We start from the raw sequence: 25591 nt of genomic DNA, 5'->3' as shown, positions 1-25591 counted from the left end.
TGGTTTCTCCTCGAGTTTCCTACAGCGTCCTTACTTGCCCCGAAGCTTCTGAGCGAGGCCTTTGCTGCCAATATTTCTCTCTGAATTTTATCTTTCAGACTTCCAGAGATAGGTCCATTAAATTCTGCCGATGGCATTCTAGGGCTTTCCAGCACGGGGTTGCCCATTCTTCTACCTTTTGCCTTTAAAGACATTCCAAAAGCCTACAAGCAACGTGGCCAAGTTCATCACAGCAATGGCCCACGTCTCAGTACTAATATTTTCTGAATTATTTTTCACACTGCTATGAGAAAAACGCCTGACAAAATCAAGTTCATGGGGGAAGGTTGATTCCTACTCATGATTTGAGAGTGGAGCCTTCACTGTCTTGGTTAGGGATTCTAGTGCTGTGAAGAGACACCATGACCATGGCAACTCTTAAAAAGGAAAGCATTAACTGGGGCTGACTTAAGAGTTCAGAGCTTTAGTCCATTATCGTCCTGGTGGAGAGCATAGTGGTATACAGGTAGACATGGTGTAGGAGAAAGGGCTGAGGGTTTTACATCTGAACTGGCAGACAGCAGGAAGAGAGTGCGACACTGGGCTTGGCTTGAGCATCTGAGACCACTTCCTCCCCCAAAGCCACACCTACTCCAACAAGTCCATCCCTCCTAATAGTGCCTCTGTCTATGGGCCTCTGGGGTCCATTTTCATTGAAAGTACCACAGCCATGTACAATCTCTCACGATGATGCAGACTATCGACCGTGCAATCTAGCTAGGATGGTAACAGAGGCACGAAGAAGCTCAGAGCACAACCAGGGAGCAAGGAGAGAGGAAGGCTGGTGCTCAGTTCATTTCTCCTCTTTATTCAGTCTTGGATGCCAGTCCATAGCATAGTTTTTCCTCCCAACTAACAGTCCAGAAACTTCCTCAAGAGACATGCCAAAAAGTTCATTACTTTTTTTTTTCCTCCGAGACAGGGTTTCTCTGTATAGCCCTGGCTGTCCTGGAACTCACTTTGTAGACCAGGCAGGTCCTGAACTCAAAAATTCGCCTGCCTCTGCCTCCCAAGTGCTGGGAATAAAGGCGTGCGCCAACACCACCCGGCAAATTCATTAAGACCTTATCTCAATCTGAGGGATAGAAAGGAGGAAAAGAAGAGATGAAGGGAAGAAAGGAGGAAAAGAAAAACCGGATGGAAGTTTTTCAAAAACTTACCACATGAACCAGAAATCTCACTATTGAGTATATATGCAAAGAACATGTAGACAAATAGACACTTGTACTTACATATTCACAAGAGCACTATCTACAATAGTTAACAAACACGGTCTATTTGCCATCAACTTATTCATGGCTTAGAAAATGTGAAGCCATTCAGCAAGAAAGAGGATGCAATTCTGTCATGTCTGACAACATGACTGGAGATCACTGTGCTAAATGAAATAAGAAAGGCACAAGTATTTCATGATCTTGGTCGTATATGGTATATAAAAAAGTTGATCTTACAGATGATAGAGCATGGTGGTTGCCAGATGGAGAAGAGAGACGGGTAACGTTGATCATTGGGCACTGAGCTACCAGTAGGAGTAAGGAGATCTAATAGCTCAGAGACTATTCAAAGCTTTTCACTATTCATTTCTAAAGGTTGAAAAAAATGACTTCTAATTTTTCACTACAAATGATAAGTGTTTGAGTAAACATGTTTAACTTGATTTACTATTATAGAATGTATACATATATTGAAATATCATATCACTATCATATCTCATTATATTACAATTTTGATGTTTAATATAATTTATCTTAAAAGAATTTCAATAAGCCAGTCATGGTGGCACACATCTTTAATCCTAGCACTTGGGAGGCAATGGCAGGAGGATATCTGTAAGTTCAAGGCCAGCCTGGTCTACAAAGCTAGTTCTGACACAGTGCTGTTACACAGAGAAGGCCTCTCACAATCATCTATAATGGGATCTGATGGCCTCTTCTGGCATGCAGGCACACATGTGGACAGAATACTCACACATAAAATACATGGATAAATCTTTTAAAAGAAATGTAATTAAAATTAATAACATTTTCAGTTTATAGATTTTTACTATTGTTAACAGAATGATCCTAAACAATTATGCCTGGCACTTAATAAATTCTCTTTGTTTTATTTTGTGTATGAGTGTTTGCCTGCATTTATGTCTGTGCATTATATGTGCAGTGCTCAAGAATACCAACCAGAAGGGGATGTTGAAGCCTGTGGGCTGGAATTACAGATGGTTGTAAGATGCTGTATGGGTGCTGGAAATTGAACCTACATCCTCTGGAAGAGCAACCAGTGCTTTTTTTTTTTTTTTTTTTTTGGTTTTTCAAGACAGAGTTTCCCTGTATATCCCTGGCTGTCCTGGAACTCACTCTGTAGACCAGGCTAGCCTCGAATTCAGAAATCCGCCTGTCTCTACCTCCCAAGAGAGAGAGACTGACTTGACTTACTGGGCCTGGCTTGACTTTTGAAACCTTGAATCCTGGCTCTAGTGACACACCACCTCCAACAATGCCACATCTCCTAATCTATCCTAAACAGTTCATCAACTGGGGACTAAGAATGCAAATATATGAGCCTTTGGGGTTCTATATTCATTCAAACACAGGCAAGACACTCATATACATAAAATAAGCACTTTAAAAATACATGTTGTTTAAATTCTTTTAATTGTTGATTTTCTCATTTATAAAATGTGGGTCCTGTAACTCCTTTGTTAATTTTGTGTGTATGCATGAAAACTGAGATAGTGCATTTAAAGTTTTTAGCACAGTGTGACCAAATAACCCTCATTAAGTGTCTTCCAGATATTAGGATAGACAGGATATATAAGAAAAATACTTTCTCCTCTCTCTCTCTCTCTCTCTCTCTCTCTCTCTCTCTCTCTCTCTCCCCCACACACACACAAGTTTAGCCATGTAGCAGCCAAGCTGGCCTTAAACTTTCCATCCTCCTACCTCTTGGACACCAGTGCATGCAGCTAAAATATACCATTTAACATGCTTATATTCAAGTTGATCAAATAAAATTAATACCCACATGGCATCATTAATTGATATCTATGTGGCACTAACAATACCAGTAGGATTCTGAAAAAACAGGATGGTATCACTAGAATGATTAGGAAAGCCTTTACTCTGCAGAAGAATGGTCTTAGAAAATTAGAAAAAGAAGAAAGAAATTACAGAAGAGTGAGAAGCCTAAGGAGACTCAGGGGAGCATCATGTGTGCAAAGAACCCTTGAGCAGGTTTCCAGTTTATTTTATAGTACTGAGATAAAATGCCTGCATGTTAGGCAAGCATTCAAACATGTGTTCATACATGCTAGGCAAGTGTTTAAACATGTGTTCATACATGCTAGGCACGTGCTATAGCACTGAGCTTCTCTCCGGCTGGTGACAAGGTTATTGTCACTGCTATAGTGGTTCAACCTTGTAAAGTATAGAAGATAAGTGTAGGTAGATAAAATGTAGCAAGGTTTTGAAGGACTTAGGATAGCCAGAAGCCAGCGAGCCCGGTCCAGGTTACCAGCTGGCTCACTAAACACCTCTGGAGCAAGCCTCCATCTCACAGAGTGCCGTGGGGCCAGGCCTCCTGCTTTGTGTGGACCAGAGACCTCTATGAGCACCGAGGCTGCAGATATTCTGATTCTCAGCCTGTGTTGTGTCCTCCATCTGTCTCAGAGATGCCTTCTCAGCCTGGCATTTCTGCAGTGGTGCCTGCCTTTGACGCCAATGCTTGGGAGGCAGAAGCAAGTAGAACTCTGTGAGTTACAGGCCAGCCTGGTCTACATAGTGCATTCCAGGACAGCCAGGGCTACACAGTGTAGCCTGTCTCCAAAAACAAAAAAGGCTTTTTATAGTCAGCTTATAGCTGGCTTACTACACGTTGTATTTTTGCTTCTCTTAAAACCTGTAACAGTATTTTCTTACACTGTTCATTTGCTGAAGAGAATGCATTATTGGTCCTCAAGGACAATTCTAAATTCAATGAATTGTATTCTCATGACTAATTTAACGTATTTTCTTATCCTTTAAATCTTTTCCTATAACCTTGGTAAAATTCATTTCTAGTTTCTTCAGAAGAATACATCTGTAAGTGAGCTCTTGAGTATTTGATGAGTAATGGGCTGTTTGGCCAACAGAGCAGAGGGCAACACTTTTGAGACTCTGGTCATTGTTCAGATAACTTCTTTTACATTGTGTGACCATTCATTTCATTCTTGCTATGTCCACCCCAGGAGATGGAGGCCCTGAAAGGCATCAAATGTGCCAAAGCTTTGTGCCAGCTGGCCGGGGTAAAGCACACCTGTAGCCCTACATTCAGATCCTTTTTCATGTCACAGTTGTGATGGTTAGTTGGACAGGATCTGGCATCCTCTTGGGAAGCAAGCCTCCAGGTACACCTGTGAGGGACTATTTTGATTTAGCTAGCCTTTGGACATGCCTGTGAGGACTGGTCTTGATTCGGTTGAGTGAGAAGACCCACCCCAGTAGTGGTTAGCACTAATTCCCTGGGGCTGGGTCCTGGACTAAATAGAAAGACCTCCAGTGAGGAGTCCCAGCATCACAGCTCCCTGCTTCTGACCATGAGTGGAGTGTGAGCAGCTGAGCTTGAGCTCCTGCCCGAAGGACTGCCCAGACAATGGCATATACACCAGGGCCATGAGCCAGCTCAACTCCTCTCTTTAAATTGCTCTCATCAGGCTGTGCTGTCCCAACAACAGGAAATGTAACTAAGACAGAGGTTGCAGGCCAAAAAGGACACACAGCAAAAATTACAGAGCCACAAAAGGGATCCTAACCTGACTTTCACTGGTGGATTTCTTTGCTTTGTTGTATACTTTTTTTTTTTTTTTCTATTTTACAGATCGACATCAGGATGATTCTCCTCCACCTCCTCTCCCAGAAAGAACTCTAGAGTCCTTCTTTCTTGCTGATGAGGACTGTAAGTTGGCAGTTATAAAATGAGTGTTAAAAGGTTAAAATAAGATAAATGTGTTATTAGTTCATGCCAAGGGTCTCAGTATTTGAGAGGCAGATACAAGAGGATCAGGAATTCAGGGCCATCATTAGCCACATAGTTTCAGAACAGCTTAAGTTGTGTGAGTCGGTCTCTCTCTCTCTCTCTCCCTCCTTTTAACAGATCTTGCCTGAGTTTATTTGTAAAAACAACCTGGGTACATGGCTATCTGCAGACAGTGTGTAGGCTGTTTGTCACAGTAGTCCATCTGTCTTCACACTGGCAGGAGCTTTTTCTATGGGGCTTTCACAGGGGCCCCGGCACCTTGGGAGCCTGGGCTGGAGCTGAAGCCTGGGCCTTAGCTGGAGCTTTGGCCTCTGCCTTGGTTTGAACCTTGGGCTTTGGTTGGCAGAGCCTCTGACCCTTGGCCATGTACCTTCGAATCTGCTTCCCAAGCTTAGGGTGAATGATGAAAGCCGGACAGCAGAGTTTGTAGCTGGGGCCCTTTTGGCATCTTGGGTTTGTTGGCCTGAGGCTTCTTCATAAGGGCCTTGATGGCCTCTGCCCATGCACTCACTGCCTTTGCATTGTTGGCCTGCATCTTCTTCAGGCCTGTCTTGTTGTGTTTCTTGGCAAAGCGCATGTTCCTCAGGAACTTGGGGTCAACCCCCTTAAGAGATTCGTATCTTTGCGACCCGGGTTTCTTGATGCCATTTCTGTGCCATTTGTGGGACTGGTTGTGTGTGGTGTAGTTCTTGGACTTGGCCATGTCTGCACGGTAACCCCCGGCTCCCACAGCGCCTGGGACCAGAAGAGAAAGAGTAGACCCTGTCTCTTAAGAGCAAAGATGAGGCTGAGCATGGCGGTTTTGTTGGGAGGCAGAGGTAGGTATCTATATGTGAGTGGCAGGCCAGCCAGCGCTACACAATGAGACCCTATCTAAAAAACAAAACAAAACAAAACAACAAAATTAAATACAGTAAGTCTTCCATGGAAAGGCATAAAGAATGATTAAATAAAAGAATGAATTTTAAAGCCTATAACATAATGAAAATGATACCTAAGAGGCCTAACATATAGGCCAAGCCTGAATATGCACATATATTTAAGTCACAGGCTTAAGAAATTATACAACAACCCCTTTTTCTTTTCCTTTTTCTTTTTTGTTAAGGTATACAGGCCCAAGCTGTGAAAACATCTTCTACTAGCTATCCTGAAACCACAGAGAACTCCACATCTTCTAAACAAACATTGAGGACCCCTGGAAAAAGTTTCACAAGGAGTAAGGTAAGACAAGAGATCTAGAAAACATCCCAGAGCTTCCTTTACTACTGACTTTCTGCCCACAGCATTAAGGCTGAAAAGTAGATTAAGCTTGTTTTCTAAACTGAGCTTTGCTCTCACACAGTCAAAATTAATAGAAAGCAAATAAATGCAACGAATGAGAGCAATTACAGTTACATGTTAGTATATGGAAATAAATGCATTGCATGCAGAGGTATGTATATATATATATACATATATATATATATATATAAATCATTATGATCATTATGGAGTGTCTAAAATCAAGGGCAGGGCTGGATGGTTTCATAGCTGTTAGTGGATTGAGAATGTGGCTCAGTTAGTAAACTGTTTGCCTGAAGCCTGGAGTTTGGCCTAGGAATGGTGGTGTGTGTTTGTAATATTACAATATTTGAGAGGTAGAGGCAGAAGTATCAGAGGTTTAAGACCAGGCTGGGATGCATGAGACCATGTCTCAAAAAAATGTTGGTCTAAATAATATAATAATGTAGAAAAAATTAGGATCTATAATTCACATTTACATTAGGATAAAGTGTAGATAGCTAAAAGATTTAAATGTTAAAATGTGTGCATACACATGAAACTACTAAAAAGAAACTGGAGAGATGACTCAGAAATTAAGAGAGCTGACTGCTCTTTCAGAGGACCTGAGTTCAATTCCCAGCAACCACATGGTGGCTTTTTTTTTTTTTTTTTTGTGATACACTGTAGCTGTCTTCAGACAGACCAGAAGGGGAGTCAGATCTCATTACAGATGGTTGTGAGCCTCCATGTGGTTGCTGGGATTTGAACTCAATACCTTCAGAAGAGCACTCAGTGCTCTTAACCTCTGAGCCATCTCTGCAGCTCCTATGTGGTGGATCTTTTTTTTTTTTTTTTTTTTTTTTGGTTTTTTTGAGACAGGGTTTCTCTGTGTAGCCCTGGCTGTCCTGGCACTCACTTTGTAGACCAGGCTGGCCTCGAACTCAGAAATCCGCCTGCCTCTGCCTCCCCAGTGCTGGGATTAAAGGCGTGCGCCACCACGCCCGGCATGTGGTGGATCTTAACTGTTTTTAATCCTGGTTCCAGAGGATTTGATGTGCTCTTTTGTTTCCATGGGCACCAAGGCATATACGCGGTGCATAAATATGCATTCAGGTAAAACATCTGTATACATAAAATAATAAATTAATCAAAAAAAATTTAAAACCTAAACAAAAACCCAAATGACTCAATAAAAATTATTTTTAAAAATTAAGTGACAAGAGTCCTTTTTGTTAAGATAGTTTTGTAACTCTGGGACATGAGTGGTCTTTGTAACTATGACAATCCAGAGGCAGTGAGGAAGAAGATATAGGTAGCCCACTAAATTTTCAAAATGAAGGAAAGGTTGCTAAAAATCAAAGAGAAAGACCAGACTGGAGAGGACGCCTGCAGCTGGCTCCACAGCCAGAGTTTGTCTAATATATGGCAAATTGCTAGAAATTCATAACTGTAAAATAAAACTGGGCAAAAAGTCCATGACTGAAAAGCAAAGCAACCCTCAGAGGCCGTTGGCAGTTCTGAGTGCTCCCAGCAGAGGGTGTGAAGGTGTGTCCATCATTAGCCCTGGCCTTTTGACAGAATTTTTTCTAGGTGTGTGCCAGGAGACATATGGTAAAACATCAAGGGAGAATCAAAGGGTGGTTTTGTATTGAATTAAGATGTAAGATGGAAAAATAATTGTGTTTTTGTGGCAATTATTAAGGAAACAAATCCTGTTTAAGTCTATATTTCTAGTTGACTAAGGGATTTTGAAACTTATAGGAAAAACATTAACTTTCTCCTCTCTTCACTTTTACAGAGTTTGAAGATTTTTCGAAATATGAAAAAAAGTAAGCTCATTTGTACTTGTTTTTAGAATGTATCTAAAAAATTTAGTTACACAATTTTTGGTGTCACCCTATGAAAAAGGTTAACAAGCAGAGCTTCAGAAGGGGCCTGTGGGTTAGAGTGGTCACCCAGGCCTTGACTTGCCGGGCTCCACCAGCCTAACGTTAGGTAGGGGTGCTGTTTACAGACAGAAGGATAATTAGTGCAATGTTTGGTATTTCCTACCCATTCCAAGATGCTTAGATATAACTGTGTTATTTAAGACTCCTAGCAGTCTAACCTTAGATATGCTTTCTTTGAAAACAGCAACAGTAAAGCATATTGTGATCAAATGTGTGGATTTAATGAAGCATTTCCATTTTCACAAGTGTTACCAGGAATAAAAAGTCTGTTGCTTCCTGTTTTGCTGTATTGTAATGAGAATAAAAACCCACAGGCTCTCTAAATGTTTGGAAATTCTCTGAGACACCTTATTTACAATTAGAAGCTCTATAAAACATGGCGGTATGACTCTTAGAAATTTGATCCACTTGGTTAGGCAGGAAGATATTGGTACAATGGGGAGGGACAAAGAACACCACACAACCTTTCTGAAAGCAAAATCTTGGGTAGTGTTACTTTATCCTCCGGCTCTCCTCTATTTTCCCAAACTCCAGGTTCTCAATAGTCTGCCAGCATTGTCATCACACCTGACCTCTGAGAGGATCGCTCACCCGTTATAGCTGAAGGCCGGTTAGGAAACAAGCATTTCTCCCAAGGAGAATTTTAATATTCCAAAAGGAAATTACAGTAACAGGAAAAATTATGTAGACAAAAACCAAACGAGTGCCCGACTTGGATAGTTAGCCAGAGGTTCATTTGATTAGCTTAAGAAGCACTGTTTTCTTTCTCTAGGTCCAATAGTATTTGGGGGGTATCAAAGTAGCAGTAACTTCAGGTAGATCTATGTTGGCAGATCTTTGGGATATGGTGGGAGACTGAGCCTCCTTTTTATAAGTAAACTCAGATCGTTCTCTGAATGTGGACTGTGTTTCTGGTTTTTGACCACTTTGCTTCTATGTTCTTTAGCTGCTAAGAACAGCATTGAGCTTTCAAACTGCCACTGAAGCTGTGCATTAGCTTCGACTTGTAGACATAGCCACACCCCTTCCAGACGCTCATGACCCCAGAATGACCTATATTTCCCAGTCGGAATATCTTAGTAGTCTGCAGCTAAGATCTTAATGAAAATAGCATTTTTAAATCTGTTTTTTTTTGAGCTAGTATTTCTGTCTGCTTTCTTTCTATGAATACTTGTCAAATGCCCGCTATTTAGACATTGTGGAAAGCGCCTCGTATACGGTGTCAGCAGAGATAATGCTAGCTCTTAGGATTAAGGGCAACTCAAGTCTAGTGAGGAACTCAGAAATTAAGCAAGTAAGTCCCCAAGCACATACATAATAACATTGTGATAGATGTTATTAAAGAAAACAAGAGTAATTGTGAGAGAATGAAAAGAGGTAAGGTGGGGCTGGAGGGAGGGGAGAGCAGGAGTTATATCCTTACTGGTCTTGTTAAGGAGGGTTTGGTGCAATGAGACACCAGAAGAGGGTGTTACACAGAGACGCTGTGCACTATTTTATCCTGGCTGCTGTGTGTGGAGAGTGGATTATACATGGCAGGAGTGGAAGCTGTCAACCATGATGTCGAGTGGTGCCTACTTTTAGTGGGAAAAAATTTCAAACAAATTTTGGGGTGTGTGTGTGTGTGTGTGTGTTCATGCATACATGTATGATGGGGGCACATGTCTCGACTTGAGAATGGAGGTCAGAAGACAACTTTGTAGAATTGGTTTCTCTCTTCTATCTTTAGTACATGAGCTCCAGGAAACAAACTCAGGTTCTCAGACTTACACAGCAAACTCCTTTACCAGCTGAGCCCTAGGGGGAAATTTTAATTTATATTTGCAACTGACAAAAAAAAAATCCCAATTTAGGGTAACTTGATCATAAGAAAAACATTTATTATTGTCTTGCAACTAAGAATTCAAATAACTCATTAAGCAGCTCACCTTCATTCCTTAGAGCTTTGTTTCATTCTTACGTATGTGTGTATGTCTATGTACAAATATGCATGCTCGAATGGTGGCCAGCATCTTCCTCAACCTTGTATCTTGTTTTCCAGACAGGGTCTCTCATTGACCTGAGAGCTTATCAGTGGCTATGCTAGCGGAGCAGCAAGCACTAGGGAGCTGTCTTCATCTCCCACATGCTGGGGTTATAGGCACATGGCTGCCATTCCCAGCTTTTTAACCTGGGTGCTGAGTCTGAACTCAGTTTCTCATGCTTGCTCGGCAGGCATTTTGCTAGTGAGCCATCTCTCAAGCCCTGGTTTTGTCTTACTTTATAAGCTTACTCATAGGCAGATTTTTTTTTATCATGTGATTTTAGGTTTATGATGGAAAAAATTAGCCTTTTCCTGGTTGCTTAAGCAGCAGTCTGATGACTAGTGTAAATTGGCCGGATGTTGGCCTGGTTCATTTGCCCCTGCCTGAATAAATTCTTAACAATATACTTAACATTCTGATTAGGCATGATACTGTGTCTTATATTTAGCCACATAGTTACATGTGGTCACTGATTAGCTAGTAATGACATCGGACTTACACATCTCTGATGTGGCTATGACAATGTTCTAACAATGGAACTCAGCCCAAGTTATTAGTCATTTCACTACCCTACAAGTAGAAATCGTTCCACTTGATGTGTGGAAACTGAAAATTGGGGAGGATGGTAAAGGAAACATTTAAGTTGCTTTATCTTGTAGCTAGATAAATGCTGAGCAGGCAGTATGAATAACAAGCCATAGGTAAGAAAGCTGTTCTCTCTAGTGTATGTTTGCTGATCTTTGCTGCCTTTGTTGAAAGAATAAAAGGAGAGAAGGAAGGAAGGAAGGAAGGAAGGAAGGGAGGGAGGGAGGGAGGGAGGGAGGGAGGGAGGAAGGATTAATATTCCTCTTTGGGACAAATGCTTCCTCTCAGCTCACATGTAGTGATTATTGATATCCTTGTACATCCCTCCCTTCATCCAACTGTGTTCATGTCTATCCTCAGTCCCTAGCCCAGTTCTTGACACACAGTATTTAGTAATTGGAAATGCCTGAAGTCTGCTATTATTCTAGAGATTCATACTCAAGTATTCTCCAGAAAGGAAATGTTCTAGATGCTTCTAGAAGCCGAATATTACATATATGTGAACACATATATGTTCTCACATTATGTTTTTAAATGTTAAGAACAAAAAAAGTAGGCAGTAATTTCTCTTTACTTATAAGCTGTTTTTGAGAAAGTTTACATGAACTTGAGAAATCTTTATTCCTGTAAGACCATGCACACGTCAATTGTAGACCCAGTTTAACAAAATTCCTTGTAGAACTGGGCAAGAATTGATATATGTATATATTAAGGTGTTAGGAACATATGTATGCCTACACATAGTAAATACAATAGCGAACCAAGAAATATAACAATGCCTTTGAGAGACTCTGGCCCTAACTTAGAATCATCTATGAGGAAAGCTGGCTGGAAAGTACAGGAGATTTAGGAGTTGAGGGAAATATAAGAAAAACCTCAGCTTGCCATAGATGAATTAATGTGAAACATCATAAGCACATTATGACTCATCAGAGGACAAAGATAAGCTCTGAGGCCAAATGTGAGTCCTAACGTAGTGGATTTGTGACACACCATTTCCTTGGTTTTGGGTATTGCTATATATTCTGTTTGCAAAGAAAATAACTCTTGCTTGGTATGGTTGTTCAGATCTGTAACACCAGTAGTGGGGATGCCAAGGTAGGGAGAGTGCCACAAGTTCAAGGCTGTCATGGGATACATAGTGAGTTTATGCCTGCAGACTGAGGTCTTTCCCCCTCTCCATATCATAGCTATAATATACAAATATAATTTCAACAATTTAAACACTTTCAATATGATACTGATATATTTATTTTGGAGTATTGTTCTGGAGGAAATGTTTAATTTTAATGATCATGTAAGGAAATAAATTATAATCTAAACCTCTTGTCAGTCTTTACCCTATATATTTTTCCTCTGATTACAGGTGTTTGTAATTCTTCCTCACCAAGCAAGCCTACAGAATGTGTTCAGCCAAAAAATTCCAGCTCCTTTCTGAATTTTGGTATGTGTATCATTTTAGAGCAGAGTTAAAAATGTATAAAATCTGGATCTGGAGAGATGGCTCAGTGATTAAGAGCACTGGATATTCTTCCAGAGGACCTAGGTTCCATTCTAAGCCCTCTGTAGTGGCCCACAGCACCTGTGACTCCAGTTCCAGAGAAGCTAATGCCCTCTTCTGGCCTCTGCAGGGACTGCAAGCACATGGTGCACAGACATACATGAAGCCAAACATCAAAACACACAGAAAAAAATTATTTTTATATGTTTTAAATAAAATTTCATTTTTATTTAAATAAAATTTAAAAATTAAAATGGTAGGAATGGTTAGAAAATTTAATACTGCTAGGCAGACATACAATTGCCCAAACATAATTTTATTTTATTTCAGAGGAAGAAGCAGAATCAGTCTCTGTTATTATAGTCCTTATCTCATTTTGAGAAAATGTTTACTATAAATGCTCTATTTCTTTAGCTATAAAACTTCCTTTACATTTCATCCACTCCATGTTTCAATGGTTACAATTGAAATAGTAAGATTTGGTTGGATGTTAGTGGCGCATGCCTTTAATCCCAGCACTTAGGAGGCAGAGGCAGGTTGATCTCTAAGTTTGGGGCCAGGCTGGACTATAGAGTGAGTTCCAGGACAGCCAGGGCTACCCTGAGAAACCCACTCTCACAAAACCGGAGAAAAGCTAAAATTTGTATGAAATGAGTTTAAAACATTCAGATGGAAAATTGTATAAACTATGAAAAACCACATAATTTTGCCCTGGCAACAGACGTTTTCTGCTTCCATCTTTCCTCTACATCACTTGAGTACATATGGACCATCTTGACTTTACATTGTGTATGCCCTGGAATGAAATCTTAGCTGTATCCACTTTGCTTCTTCTCAAACATGCCTAGATGCCAAAGTTGCTACACTTGAAAGTACTCAGTTTTCATTGCTTCCTTTAGCAGTGGCAATAAAAATTGTAAGAGTATGTTACTTAAAAGTATTGAAGTTGCCTCAGATGGAGCATACACATAATCCTCCCACATGCAAGGCTGAGGCAGGAGGATGGTGAGTTCAGGGCTATGTCATAAATGCCCCCACCCCCCAAGTTGAGGGGAAGAAAAGCACATGGTTCAGGTTTCTTTTTGCTGAATTGACCTATATGTGGAAACCTGTAGTGTACAGCTGTTTCAAAGTATTACGAATTAGCTAGTGAATCAGATCAGATATAGGTATTTGAAACTGTAGTTCTCAGTGAGGACACAGCAAGTCCTCACCCGTCTGCACAGTGCATGGGGTATAGTGAAGGCGCCTGTATTGAAGAGATGATGGTGATGTGTAACTACCTCATCTGAATATTATCAAAATTCTCTTTCTTATCAAAAGAGTAAGGTTTACATGAGCTAGGCTCTGTACACCTCCACCAACATTTAAAATTACTAGTTAATAAATATCAGGGGTTTATTCCAGCTCTGGCATATAGGTGTGTGTGTTTGTGTGTCTGTGTGTTTCTGTGTCTGTGTGTTTGCATGTATGAGTATATGCGTATGTATGTATGTATGAGAATCTTGCAGAACTTGCCAGGCTGGCCTTGAACTTGTGGTCCTCCTGGCTTAACTTCCTGTGTGCTTGGATTATAAGTAGTTGGCACCATTCTTGGCCTACTATAGTTTTGTTTTTAGACTTAAGTTGTAAAATCAGCAGTTACTAGGGAAGGTGATGAAATTCAAGTACTAGAAAGATCTTTGAGTTTTTCATCTTCTGTTCTCCCTCTTTCAAACCCTTCGGTTTTAAATTTAAGACACCAAAGTTGCTAAGATGCTTTGAGAATCTACCACAGTCAAGACCTACATTGCTGGTGACAAAGAATAAATGTCCTCCTCACGAAATTCTTTTTGAAAGCACCCAGTAATAGCTTTTATTTTATATGAAAGATTTTCTTGTTCTTCATTGTGGAGGCAAGGAAGGTGCATTTCAGGAAGAAAAGTAATTATAACTCACTTAGAACCACTTCTTCTCAGGATTATTTTCTACTTTATAAGTTTCGAAACTTAATGTTTTAGTAAACTCAGGAGTTTCTGTGGCTGCATAGATACAGACCTAGATTTAATAATGCCACACTTAATTTTATAAAAGTGAAATTTGTTTTGTGATCAGTGGGTGAATAAAACAGGTAAATGGTGTTATATATTTAATTATTACAGGCTACTATAACCAGGGTTCTTCATATAGTTAGCACTGTTAGTTAATCTGTAAGTGCTCTAAGTTTAAATATTAGTAGTATTTGGGTTGGAGGTGTGCCCCAGTGGCAGAACACTTGCCTAGCCTATGCAAGGCCCATAGTTTGATCCCCAGTACAACAAAAATATTCAATTTTCATTTAAACTTGTAATTACTAAAATGCCTCCACGTCTATTACTAAATTGATCAAAAAGGGTGCTTAAACTTTAATGCTATACTCTAAAATTCAAGTATTAATTTCTGTGTAAAAATACCCATTTTCATTCACTTTTATTTTTATCCTCAGGTTTCGGAAATCGTTTTTCAAAACCCAAAGGACCAAGGAACCCACCATCCACTTGGAATATTTAACACCCTCTGGATTTGTAAGAATATTTGTTAAAATTGTACCTGCAGATAAAGCTACTTGAATACTGCTATAATAATAATATCAGTAATGAGGACGTATTTTGTCAATAGTCTTGAAAAGGAAAGCAATATATGACAAACTTCCAGCAAACTTGTATTTCCATATTCCTTATATTTTATTGGGAACTGCCAATAAAGTTTGTACTTCAGTTTATGTTTCAAAGTATATTTACTTTTCACGTTTGAAAGTTATTATATTTTACTTCCTCTCTTTCTATATATAAATTTTCTTTAAATATAAATTTTTGTTTTTGTTTTGTTTTGAGATGATGTCTCCTCCTCCATAGCCTTTGGAGGGCTGGGGTAACAAGCACACAAGTCCAGCATAAACATTAATTTTAATAGAATTGTAAGAATTTGATCATAACATTCTCTTTAAAATATTTTTATGTATACAAGTGTTTTTGCCTGCATGTATGTACAGCACCTGTGTGTAAGCGCCCATCGAGGCCAGAAGAGGGAACCAAAGCCCCTGAATTGGAAAAACAGGTTGTGAATCGCTATGTGGGTTCTGAACCAGGGTCCTCTGCAAAAGTAGTTAAGCGCACTTAATTCACCATCTGAGTCATTTCTCCAACCCTTCAACTAAATTTATACGTTGCCTTAATATTAAAAATAACTTTAAAAAATAAATTTTGCTATGCAGGCCCAGGCTGGCCTCAAACTATTGATCCTTCTCCAAGCTGCAGACCGCTGCTATTGCAAGCGTGCTCCATCAGGACTGACTAAAGGTTTTAGTTAGAAAACAAAGCACTCCTTCCTTTGTGCTTGCAGTACTGCTTGTGAAAATGACTAAATGTCTCAACAGAGTGTATCTCCTCAATCTCCCCAATTGTTGCGTAAAAGAAGGAAAGACGATGTACAAATAACGGCAGTGATCACTTCTATATTGCTACGAGGTATCCAACTATATGTTTGTTTACCCAGTTATTCACTTACCAATTCTAGAAAAAAAAATCAACATCGGTTACTTTTTGTTAGCACTTTATTTTTAATTCTTTTTTGATAGTTTTCTTCATAGAAAAGGCCCTATAGATAAAACGTGTTCACATAAAACGAATTTATGTTCACAACCATTTAAAGGTACTGATGATTTGAAAATGTATTTCTATATGACTATGGATTCTTCTAAGTAAATTATATTTCAAATCTAGTTTTATACAGTAAATAATTTAATGGCTCTTTATTATTGTAAAGGGTTGGCTCTATATTTTTACTTATGAAAATACAGCCTAGCAACAGGGTTTTTTGCGCTTTAATACTTTTTGTTAGGAAACCCAATGCTAGGGCAAATTGACCTGTATTGTTACTTGTTTATTGTAGTACAATGTATACCCAGTAGGTGTTCAAGAACTTCTCTATTTTAAAGGATAACTTTTATTACAGAAGTTCCCTCAGCCTTGGTTACTTCTCTGGGAACTGGTGGTGTTAACCAGTGTCTTTTATATGCCTAGTACGTCACTGTAGTCGGTTATTTCCAAATAGCTTTCTCAAGGACTTAAACGCAATTCTAGGTAAAAAGCTAAAGTAATGAAACTCCAAACGGATTTCTGAGCAAACACCATCTCCTGGCGAACAGTGTCAGGTTGACAGCGCTTTTCACATTTGCCAATTTATATGTATGGGATGAAAAAAAAATTAAAAATTTCTATCGAGACATTTTTTTGTTAACTACAGCTCAATAAAAATGCTGGATTCTATCTTTCCAAGCACTGGAGGGAAAAGTGACTCTGGCAAGGCGGAGCAGCGCGCAGGGAACGCCTAAGGCAACATTTGCACCTGCCTTGAGCCTGCAGCGGTCACCACAGCAGTGCTATAGGAAACGCTTCAATTTTTTTATTTTTTATTTTTTTCTGACTAGCAGCTTTACAATGTTCTACAGCGAAATCGTCGTTTTACGTATTCCGAAATTCTTTCCCTCCTGGTTTGTCAAGGGTAAACTGGAGATTCTTTTACCTCACAAAGGCTATGGGAGAAATACGAAATTGAAAAGTCACTATGGAGACCACCTCCGGGCAAGATGAAGGAGGAACACTGGGAGTGGAGCGCCTGAACACACGGCGAGACTCTGAAAGCTATTAACATTGTTTGGGCCGTTAGGGCGGTTGGCGGCAACTCGCAGGCGGGCGGCAGTTGCGTGGCACCCCGAAGCGTGCCTAGGCGCACGCTCCCCTCCGCTCCTCCACTCAGAGAGCAAAGGGGGGCGGAGGGGAGGGGGAGAGAGCGCGGAGGGCGGTGGAACTACAACTCCCGCAAGGCCTTGCGCGTCCAGGGTGCTTTACAATAGAAGCTCGGTTGGCGAGGTCTGCGGAGAGGTGTCGGAACTGCCGTTTCCGGCATGTTCAGGTCTACGAGAACGACCGATCAGTGGAGAGTGGGGGAGAGACTCCAATGCCCAGCGGGCCATGCGCGGGCAGCGCTTGCGCGAACCGCGGACGGGGGGGCGGTCGGGCCATTTAAATGTGTGTTTGTGGGCGAAATGGCTGCGCAGGTCGGAGCGGTTCGCGTAGTACGGGCGGTGGCGGCGCAGGAGGAGCCGGACAAAGAGGGGAAGGAGAAACCCCACGTTGGGGTTTCGCCGCGGGGAGTGAAGCGGCAGCGCCGGGCGAGCAGCGGGGGTTCTCAGGAGAAGCGGGGGCGGCCGAGCCAGGACCCCCCTCTCGCTCCCCCTCATCGGCGGCGTCGTAGCCGCCAACATCCCGGGCCGCTGCCTCCAACGAATGCCGCCCCAACCGTCCCGGGCCCTGTTGAACCTCTGCTCCTGCCGCCTCCGCCGCCACCGTCGCTGGCTCCCGCCGGGCCCACTGTCGCTGCCCCGCTCCCGGCCCCGGGCACCTCGGCCCTCTTCACCTTCTCGCCTCTGACGGTGAGCGCGGCCGGGCCCAAGCATAAGGGCCACAAGGAGCGGCACAAGCACCATCACCACCGCGGCTCCGATGGTGACCCCGGCGCCTGCGTTCCGGGCGATCTCAAGCACAAGGACAAGCAGGAAAACGGCGAAAGGAGCGGAGGGGTGCCTCTGATCAAGGCCCCCAAGAGAGGTGAGAGCAGGCGAACCGCTGGGGCTCGGGCTGTAGGTCTCAGTGCCCATATCCCGCCCCTTTAGGACTGAAAGACGCCGCTCTACTCCCCTGAGCCCACTGGAGTGGACTCGGGATTGCAGGCGGTTGCCACAGTTTGACCTACTTGAGGCTTCTCTCTGAGGCCGAGCTGTCAGTTTCCATCCCTGTTTGCAGTCCCCCGGAGCCTTTGCAACATTTATTTTCAAATTCGGCAGGGTTTCCGCGCCGCGCAGTTCTTGGCATCGGATTAGTAGGTGGGGTACTAAAACCTCCCTTTCTGAAGTAAAGGCTTGTCACTGAAAGTCCCTTCTTGTTCTCTTGCTTGGAAATCTTTAGTTTTTCTCATTCCTGGCACCAGCATATTTACAGGTTTGACTCTGGGCTCTGAGTTTGAATTCTCAAAGAGGTTACACAACTACTGGTTGCCTTAGCTTCGGCGAGGTTAAAAAAATCATTTACGGTGTTTATTTTTCAGCTAGACGTAGTAAAAATAGTTTTTTTTTTAAAAAAAATTAGCCCTTTTAATTGTTAGTATGGTTTAGGATTGGTTCGAGGAAGGTTTTATCACCCTTGGAATCCTAGGAAGTATACCAACCGTATTTCTGAAGGGAAGGAAGCGTGCAGTAGGATGCAGATGCAGATGTAGATTCTAGTTCCATTTCATTTTGCCAGAGCACTGTTTGAGAATCTCTGCAATTCCAGCAGTCTTTAAAGGTATTTCACATAGAAAAAGTAGGACTAAGTGTGCTTTTGAGATGAATTAGGTTGGCCAAAATTGGTGTCTTCTATTGCCAGATACTTGTAGCATGTATTTATATTCTTTATGGAAGAAATGAAGCAGGGTTTTGGTCGTGCCATGTTTATACTTTGTATATATTTATAACTTACAATAGTCATAATCTCAGTAAATACTAACACACTAATGTGTTCGAATACTGGGTAATTCCAGTTATTAACATGTTAGTGAACTAGTCTTTGATTCTAAAATTTCGAGTGTCTTCGATTTTTCCCATATATTTACTCACAATGCTAACCAGTTTGTGTGTGTGTGTGTGTATGTGTGTGTATGTTTAGGTGAAATAATAGGTTTTCACTTTTCCACTGGACAGAACTGCATCTATATTTTTCTTTGGTGGTATCCAGATACCATCTTTAGGAGTATAACTGTGGCAAACTGACTGGTATGCCAGTTTTCAAAATAATTGCATATTGGAGTAGCTTATATTTTTACCCTATTTCCTCACACTCCCTGGTGTGTGTCCATACACAGCCACAGGGACATTTGAATAATCATTTCCTTTAAATTTGTACTGTAGGAGAGAATGCTAGTGTCCTTGGCATAGAGCTGAGACTCCTAAATGCTAGTTAAAGCTTTATCACTATTGGCAGTCTGCTTGGCTTTCTTTCCCTTGCTTCCTTTTCTCCACTCCTTTGCCTTGACAATTCTCATTCCAGAGGCAGTCAGTAAGCTGACTAGAAATGATCTGAGATCTCTCAGTTCCCCTTGATGGGGGAGGGTGGTGCTGACACGTGTAGTAATTCACAGTGTGCGCCCCGGAAGACTGTACAGGCCCCGTGTTCTTTTAAAATCAAACAAAACCAATTCTGTAATGCTGATGAATAGAATTTTCTCAGATGATGTAAATATTCTATATCTATGTTGGTCGAATATGGTAGCCATATGTGACACTTAAAGATTTGTAATGTGACTGTGTGACTGAGAAACTGAAATTTTATCTTACTGCAACTTATAACATGTTACATACAGCTCATGGCTACTACATTGGACTGTACAGCTTTTTGCCAGTACATGAAGAAGAGAAATGGGTTAAAACCAAGCTATTTGAACACTTTTCACTTCTGGTTTAGAGAGGATTGGATTGTATACCCAAACTGTATATATTCTGGGGGAAATTGCGCCCTCTGGTCAGGTATATTTGAGGAAACCTGTCCTGGAGTGGTCTGGATATCTGACCCACACTGAAGCTTCTGTATAAAATAAACTGTGTTAATATTGTTTAGTTTAAGCTTTTTGAATAGGTGGACCAATACTTGTAAAAAAAAGAAATCACAGTTTGTTTATTTTTATTATCTTCAGGTTCAGGAGGCATGGCTCTGGAAGTAAATTTTGGTTCTAGTACTTATTGTGTGATCAAGATAAAAAATTAATCTTTTAACCCCAGTTTTCCTGTTTGTAAAATGAGATTGAGGTATTTTCATTCATATGGTTGTTATACGGATTGTGGGGGCATTGTATGAAGTCATTTAAAATAGTGCTTGGCTCATGGGAGGCAGTTCAAACTAGCTTGCTTTATTTATCTATCTATTTATTTATTAATTATTGTGCTTGGTCCTGTAAACACCTCTAATAAAGTAGATTGTTGTTTACAAAGGAATTTTGTCCTTTTGCTTATTCTAAGATTTTTAGGAACTTTCAATTTATTTTGTAATAATTATAGATTCACAGAAAATAACATAGAGAAGCCCTTTTCCTTTTCCAGTTTACTTCAGTGGTTATATCTTATATAACTATTGTATAATACCAGCACCAAGAAAAAACTGACGTGTGTGTGTGTGTTTCTGTGCCATTTTATCATATATAGATTTGTGAAACCACCATTGTAAACAAGGCACAAAACTCTCCAGAAATATCTCTCATGGACTTCCCTTCATATCCTTAGGCACTGTCTCCCTACCCTCTCTTCTGTTTCTACCCAATAACAACCACCAGTCTGTCTCTATAATTTTGTAATTTGAGAATATTGTATATTTGGGGTCTTTTGAAGCTAGCTTATTAGCCTTACTCTGGTGTCTCCGAGATCGTCCATGTGGTGTATATGGTAACGGCTCTCACGTTTCCACTACTGGACATTCTCAGCAAGAGTATATATACAGTGACTCTTGGACGATTTCTTTGGTGTCTAGTTTGGGGCTATTAGAAACAAAGCTTCCTGTTCAGAATTTTGTTTGGAAGCAAGTTTGAAATGTTTTTATTAGGTCATGTGATGAGTATATGTCTGTGGCTTGTTTTTATTTTACCATGCTGCCATACTCTTTTCCTAAGGGTACTCTCTACATTCCCGGTATGACTTAATAATTCTTTTTTTAAAAACATTTTTGTTAATATTTGATGTAACTTTTTATTTTAGCAGTTTCAGTAGCTGTGAGCTGATAATCTTATGGTCTCATGGCTAGTAATATTAACCAACTTCTCTTGTCATTTATAGAGCCTCATTGGTAAAAGTTGTTTCTTGGTGTTTTTTGTCTGCTTGTTTGTTTGTTTAGTTTTTTTTTTTTTTTGTTTTGGTGCCAATTTTCTAATAATACTGTTTTAAAAACTATTTTAAGAACTTTTTATTGAGAATTATTTTTATATGACAGGTACAGTTCCTTTATTCATTGTTTGGTTTGCAAATACTTTCATGTTTGCTTTTCCCTGTTGCTTGCTTTTCCCTCAGTTTAACAAGATGTTTCACACAACAAAACCAGCATTGTTTTATTGAGTCTTTAATGAATCATTTTTGGGTGTTATTCTCCCTTTATAATTTTTTTTTTTTTTGCTTTATAATTTCAATTGCTTTTGTTTGTTTAAACAGCTATGAGATTATGCTATGGGATGTGTTCTTTAGGTAAATAGTCACTGTAATGCCTTTAATTGAAAGCTTATTGTCCTTCCATTGAATTGCCCTTGCCCCTTTTTAAAATCACTTCTGCAGCTGATGTCCTGGGTTGCTTTCTATTACTGTGAGAAGTACCGTGACCAAAAGCCGAGTAGGAAGCAGAGAACTGATTTCATAGGTCTCAGTCCATCAGGACAGGAAGTCAGGAACCTGAAGGCAGGAACTGAAGCACAGATCATACTTGAGTGGTGCTAGCCAGCTTCCTATAGATCATGCTATTTGTTTTCTTATAGCACCAAGGATCACCCGCCCAGATTTGGCATTGCCTGGGCCCTCTCTCATCCTCGGTAATCAAAAAGATATCCCACAGACTTTTAATCTGATGGAGGCATTTTCTCAGTTGAGGTTCTTTTTTTCCAGGCTCTATTTAACATTTCAGGTTGACAGAGCTAACTAGCACAACTGGGAGGAGGCAGGGAGACTGGAGCTTTCAAGCCAGCATGGGTTACATAGCAAGTTCCCAGCCAGCTATGTTGATAGAGAGAGCCTGTCTAGCAATGCAAGTCCAGTCCCCAGCACAGCCCCAAACTGACTGTGGTAGTACTGGCTGTAACCTCAGCACCTGGGAGGTGGAGATAAGAAGGGTCAGGGTTAGGGTCACTCATTCTCACATGTTCACTTGAAGCTGGCTTGGGACTTTGAGACTTGTCTCAAAATAAAACAAAAATCTCTTCTCCTGCCTCTTATTTTAAAAGTTGGTAAGATTGGTTTTCATGTTTTAGATTGTGGAAAAACCCTCATAACACATATGATATGTAAATTCTCTGTCCATAGATAAAAGTTTTATTGGAATACAACTGTTCATTTATATATTGTCTATATAGTTTTTTTTTTTTTTGCATTATAGTAGCAGATTAGGAGTAGTTGAGGCAGAGATCATATGCTCTACAAAGCCCGCTGTGTTCTTTACAGAGAAAGTTGGCAACCTCTGACTTGAGGCATGGACCGTGACTAAGAGACATGTTCCCACACATCACCCCAACAGTACTCTATCCAAATTCAAATATAGGATAATTTCAGATATTACCACTTCAGACACCTGGCATTGCTCATAAATAGTTAAAAGAAAAGTTTGGTATGTACATACTCCAAAATTGGAAGTAAAATGTTTCAGAGTTGAGGTAACATGCTTGAAATTTTCTAATGGTAGAAAAGCAAAGATCAAAGATAGTTCATCAAAAGTAATAGTTTCTTTTTAATTGTTGTTGGTTGGTAACTATGATCTTAATATATTAGGACCAGAAGATGCTTGCCTAGCTCTTAAATCCATTGCCATTAAACTTAGAGGATTGCTCTTATGTGTGTGAGTCTTCATAGTCAGCTTTTCTGTTTTTCACTTTTGACCTCTTCCTAACTGCTATCATGTGGAAGTGTTTTGTGATATACAAAAGACACTGGGTGTGATGGCATATTTGTGAGGTCACAGCATTTGGAAGGCTGAAGATTGCTAGCTGTAGTAGGGCCCTATCTCAGAAAATAGAAAAGTATTGATAGAAACATTTGATTGAGTTTTGTGGTAGGAATGGAGAATTATTGTGATTATATTGAGAATTAATTTCATTTATGAGAGACTTGAGAAACTGTTTTCCTCTATCCACCAGAAAGGAAAAAATTTTTGTCCGTAAGGCATGAAAACTTTGATATAACATAATGCCGTCTTTGTGATCACCAATTTGTAAAGGGCACTATGTTTGTGAATACAATAATACTTTTCTTTTCTGGAAACTCATATAGGCTAGCATCTGAAGTCCATTAATTGTAATTGGATAATCTTAGTTAATAATCTGCCAGAGTGTTTAGGGAGAGAGAGGCTTACAGAAGAGACAGAAAGGAAGAATGTGTGCTTTACTGTAGTGGAAGAATCTCAATTTTGGAGTTAAATGAGTCCGAATTTTGACTGTTAGCTGCTAGCTTTGTGACCTAATGTGAGAAAGAATTTTTATGTCTACTGAACTGAATTGTTGGATTAAAATGAGATGAGTAAGAGTCAGTTTTCTCCCCCTTTATGTTTTACTGTGATATACTATATTGTACTCTGGGCCAGTAATTTCTAGTTTTAATCTGATTCCAGAGTTGTTGACAAGTGTTTCAAGGCATCTTATCCAGCCCTTTTATTAATTATGATTACAATAAGATAAAGACTTGTGTGTCAAACCTGTGATGAAAGATTTATTCTCTTGTTTAATCCTAGCAATAACTCTTACGATAAACACTGGTGTTATTATTTTAAGGTAAGAAAATAAAGGCTTAAGGGAATTTCTGAGTTTGTCCAGAGGCAAACAGTAGCGATGAGATAGTCATTTCAGTTTAAATTGTGAAGCTTTGGGCTGGGGAGCACTTTTGGTTTTGTTTTGTGGTAGGGTGGGGTGCTATATATACCTCAGGCTAGCTTTGACTCCATTTATTCTCTTATATTACTTCTGGGGTTTTGGATTAAGGGGGAACATAAGTGCCCAGCTTGAGCTTGCACTGTGTGTGTATGTGTTTATGTTCTTGTTGGTCTGCTTGTGGAGGCCAGAGGTCTATCTCAGGAGTCATTCATTCTTCATGAACCTTCTGCTTTGTTTTTGAGATAGTCTCTGGAACTTGGGGCTCATCTATGTAACTGGTTGGCCAGTGAGCTCCAGGGATCCTCTCCATTGGGATTCCAAGCACTTGCCACTATGGTTGGCTTTTTCTTTAGGTTGGGGACCGAACTAACTCAGGTCCTCATACTTTGCAAACAAGTGCTTCACCAACAGAGCTTTTGCCTGCTCTTAAATAGCACATTCTTTGTTTAGATTTCCACCATTTGGGAGTGAAAATAGTAATTAACACTTACTATTTGTTATATTCTAGGATTATGCTAAACACTTTACATGCATTTTTCATTTATTCTGTACCTTTTTACAGGGAAATACTTTTGTCTCCCTTCCCCCATTTTATCACTCAGAAGCACTGGGGTTTTCAAAAGTCTAGGCTATCTTATTTATTGTGGCAGTGCAAAATGGTAAAGCTTTTTTAGAGGACAATTTGGCAGTGTTTAAAAAGCTGAACATACTCTGTGATATGGCAGTTTACATACTATTTGTTATTTACTCAAAGGATTTGGAAACAGATCTGCATAGAAATTTGTAGCAGCATTATTCATAATTGCTAAAAAATTGGAAACGACTCAGTTGTTCTTCAGTAGGTAAATTAACAAACTGCTCTAAAAACAAACTACTGAGTTCTGAAAAGTAATGGAGTAACCTTAAGTGCATTAATACTGGAATAAAAAAAGAACCCAGTCTAAGAGGGCTATATACTGTGCGATTCCAGTTATGTAACCCTGAAGAAGACACACCCATGGAGACCATAGGAAACATCAGTGGTTGCTAGTAATGAGGATGGGGAGCACTTCAGACTAGTCAGATCACAGGGATTTAGGATTAAACTGCCCTGTATAATACTGTAATGCTGATCCCATATCACTTCTATTTGTTCAAATAAGAATGTACAGTAAGAGTACTTTCAGTAAGTACTTTACAGTAAGAGTGAACCACAATTTAGACTGAGACTGCTGGGTGAGGAAGACATGTCAGTCGTGTGTTCAGGGGAAGCAACTGTGCTTTATGACTATGGCCTGGGGACAGTTTATGGGGTGTATGGGAAGTTTGTATAGCAAACAAAGCAAAACAAAACACGTTTCAGGTGGAGTGTATCTGTGTACCTCTGTAATGATAGCTTCCGGCGGGAAAAGGTAAGAGGATCATAAATTCAAGGCTGAGCCACCTGATAGGGTTAAGGCCAATTCAGGGTAAATAGAGAGAACCTTTTTCAAAGAAAACTCCTAGAATGAAAAGAAAAAGTGTAGTTTTAGGAAGTGGTAGAACAGGGTTTCCACTTAACTAGCTATTTTTTTTTTTAACATAAA

At 40.2% G+C, this 25591-nt stretch overlaps 2 protein-coding genes and 1 pseudogene across 2 annotated transcripts in view; 2 read left to right on the top strand and 1 right to left on the bottom strand.

The window, feature by feature from the left end:
• The window catches only part of Ptpn22 (protein tyrosine phosphatase non-receptor type 22), a 54901-nt gene extending 39894 nt beyond the window's left edge, over positions 1-15007 (top strand). The window contains exons 21-25 of the mRNA XM_085835261.1: positions 4888-4965; positions 6152-6267; positions 8108-8138; positions 12234-12311; positions 14833-15007. Of these exons, the coding sequence (XP_085691387.1) occupies positions 4888-4965; positions 6152-6267; positions 8108-8138; positions 12234-12311; positions 14833-14897 (368 nt within the window). The 3' untranslated portion in view covers positions 14898-15007. The remainder of the gene's footprint in view (positions 1-4887; positions 4966-6151; positions 6268-8107; positions 8139-12233; positions 12312-14832) is intronic.
• On the bottom strand, positions 5287-5972 carry LOC147005483 (large ribosomal subunit protein eL29 pseudogene; annotated as a pseudogene).
• Positions 15008-17068: 2061 nt separating the features above from the next.
• The window catches only part of Rsbn1 (round spermatid basic protein 1), a 55822-nt gene continuing 47299 nt past the window's right edge, over positions 17069-25591 (top strand). The window contains exon 1 of the mRNA XM_021158737.3: positions 17069-17995. Coding sequence (XP_021014396.1) covers positions 17293-17995 — 703 coding nt within the window. The 5' untranslated portion in view covers positions 17069-17292. The remainder of the gene's footprint in view (positions 17996-25591) is intronic.

This window comes from Mus caroli, unplaced genomic scaffold, assembly GCF_978045245.1.
Source record: "Mus caroli unplaced genomic scaffold, Mus_caroli_1 scaffold_3, whole genome shotgun sequence".
Taxonomy (NCBI): domain Eukaryota; kingdom Metazoa; phylum Chordata; class Mammalia; order Rodentia; family Muridae; genus Mus; species Mus caroli.
This window is presented reverse-complemented; position numbering and strand designations above follow the sequence as displayed.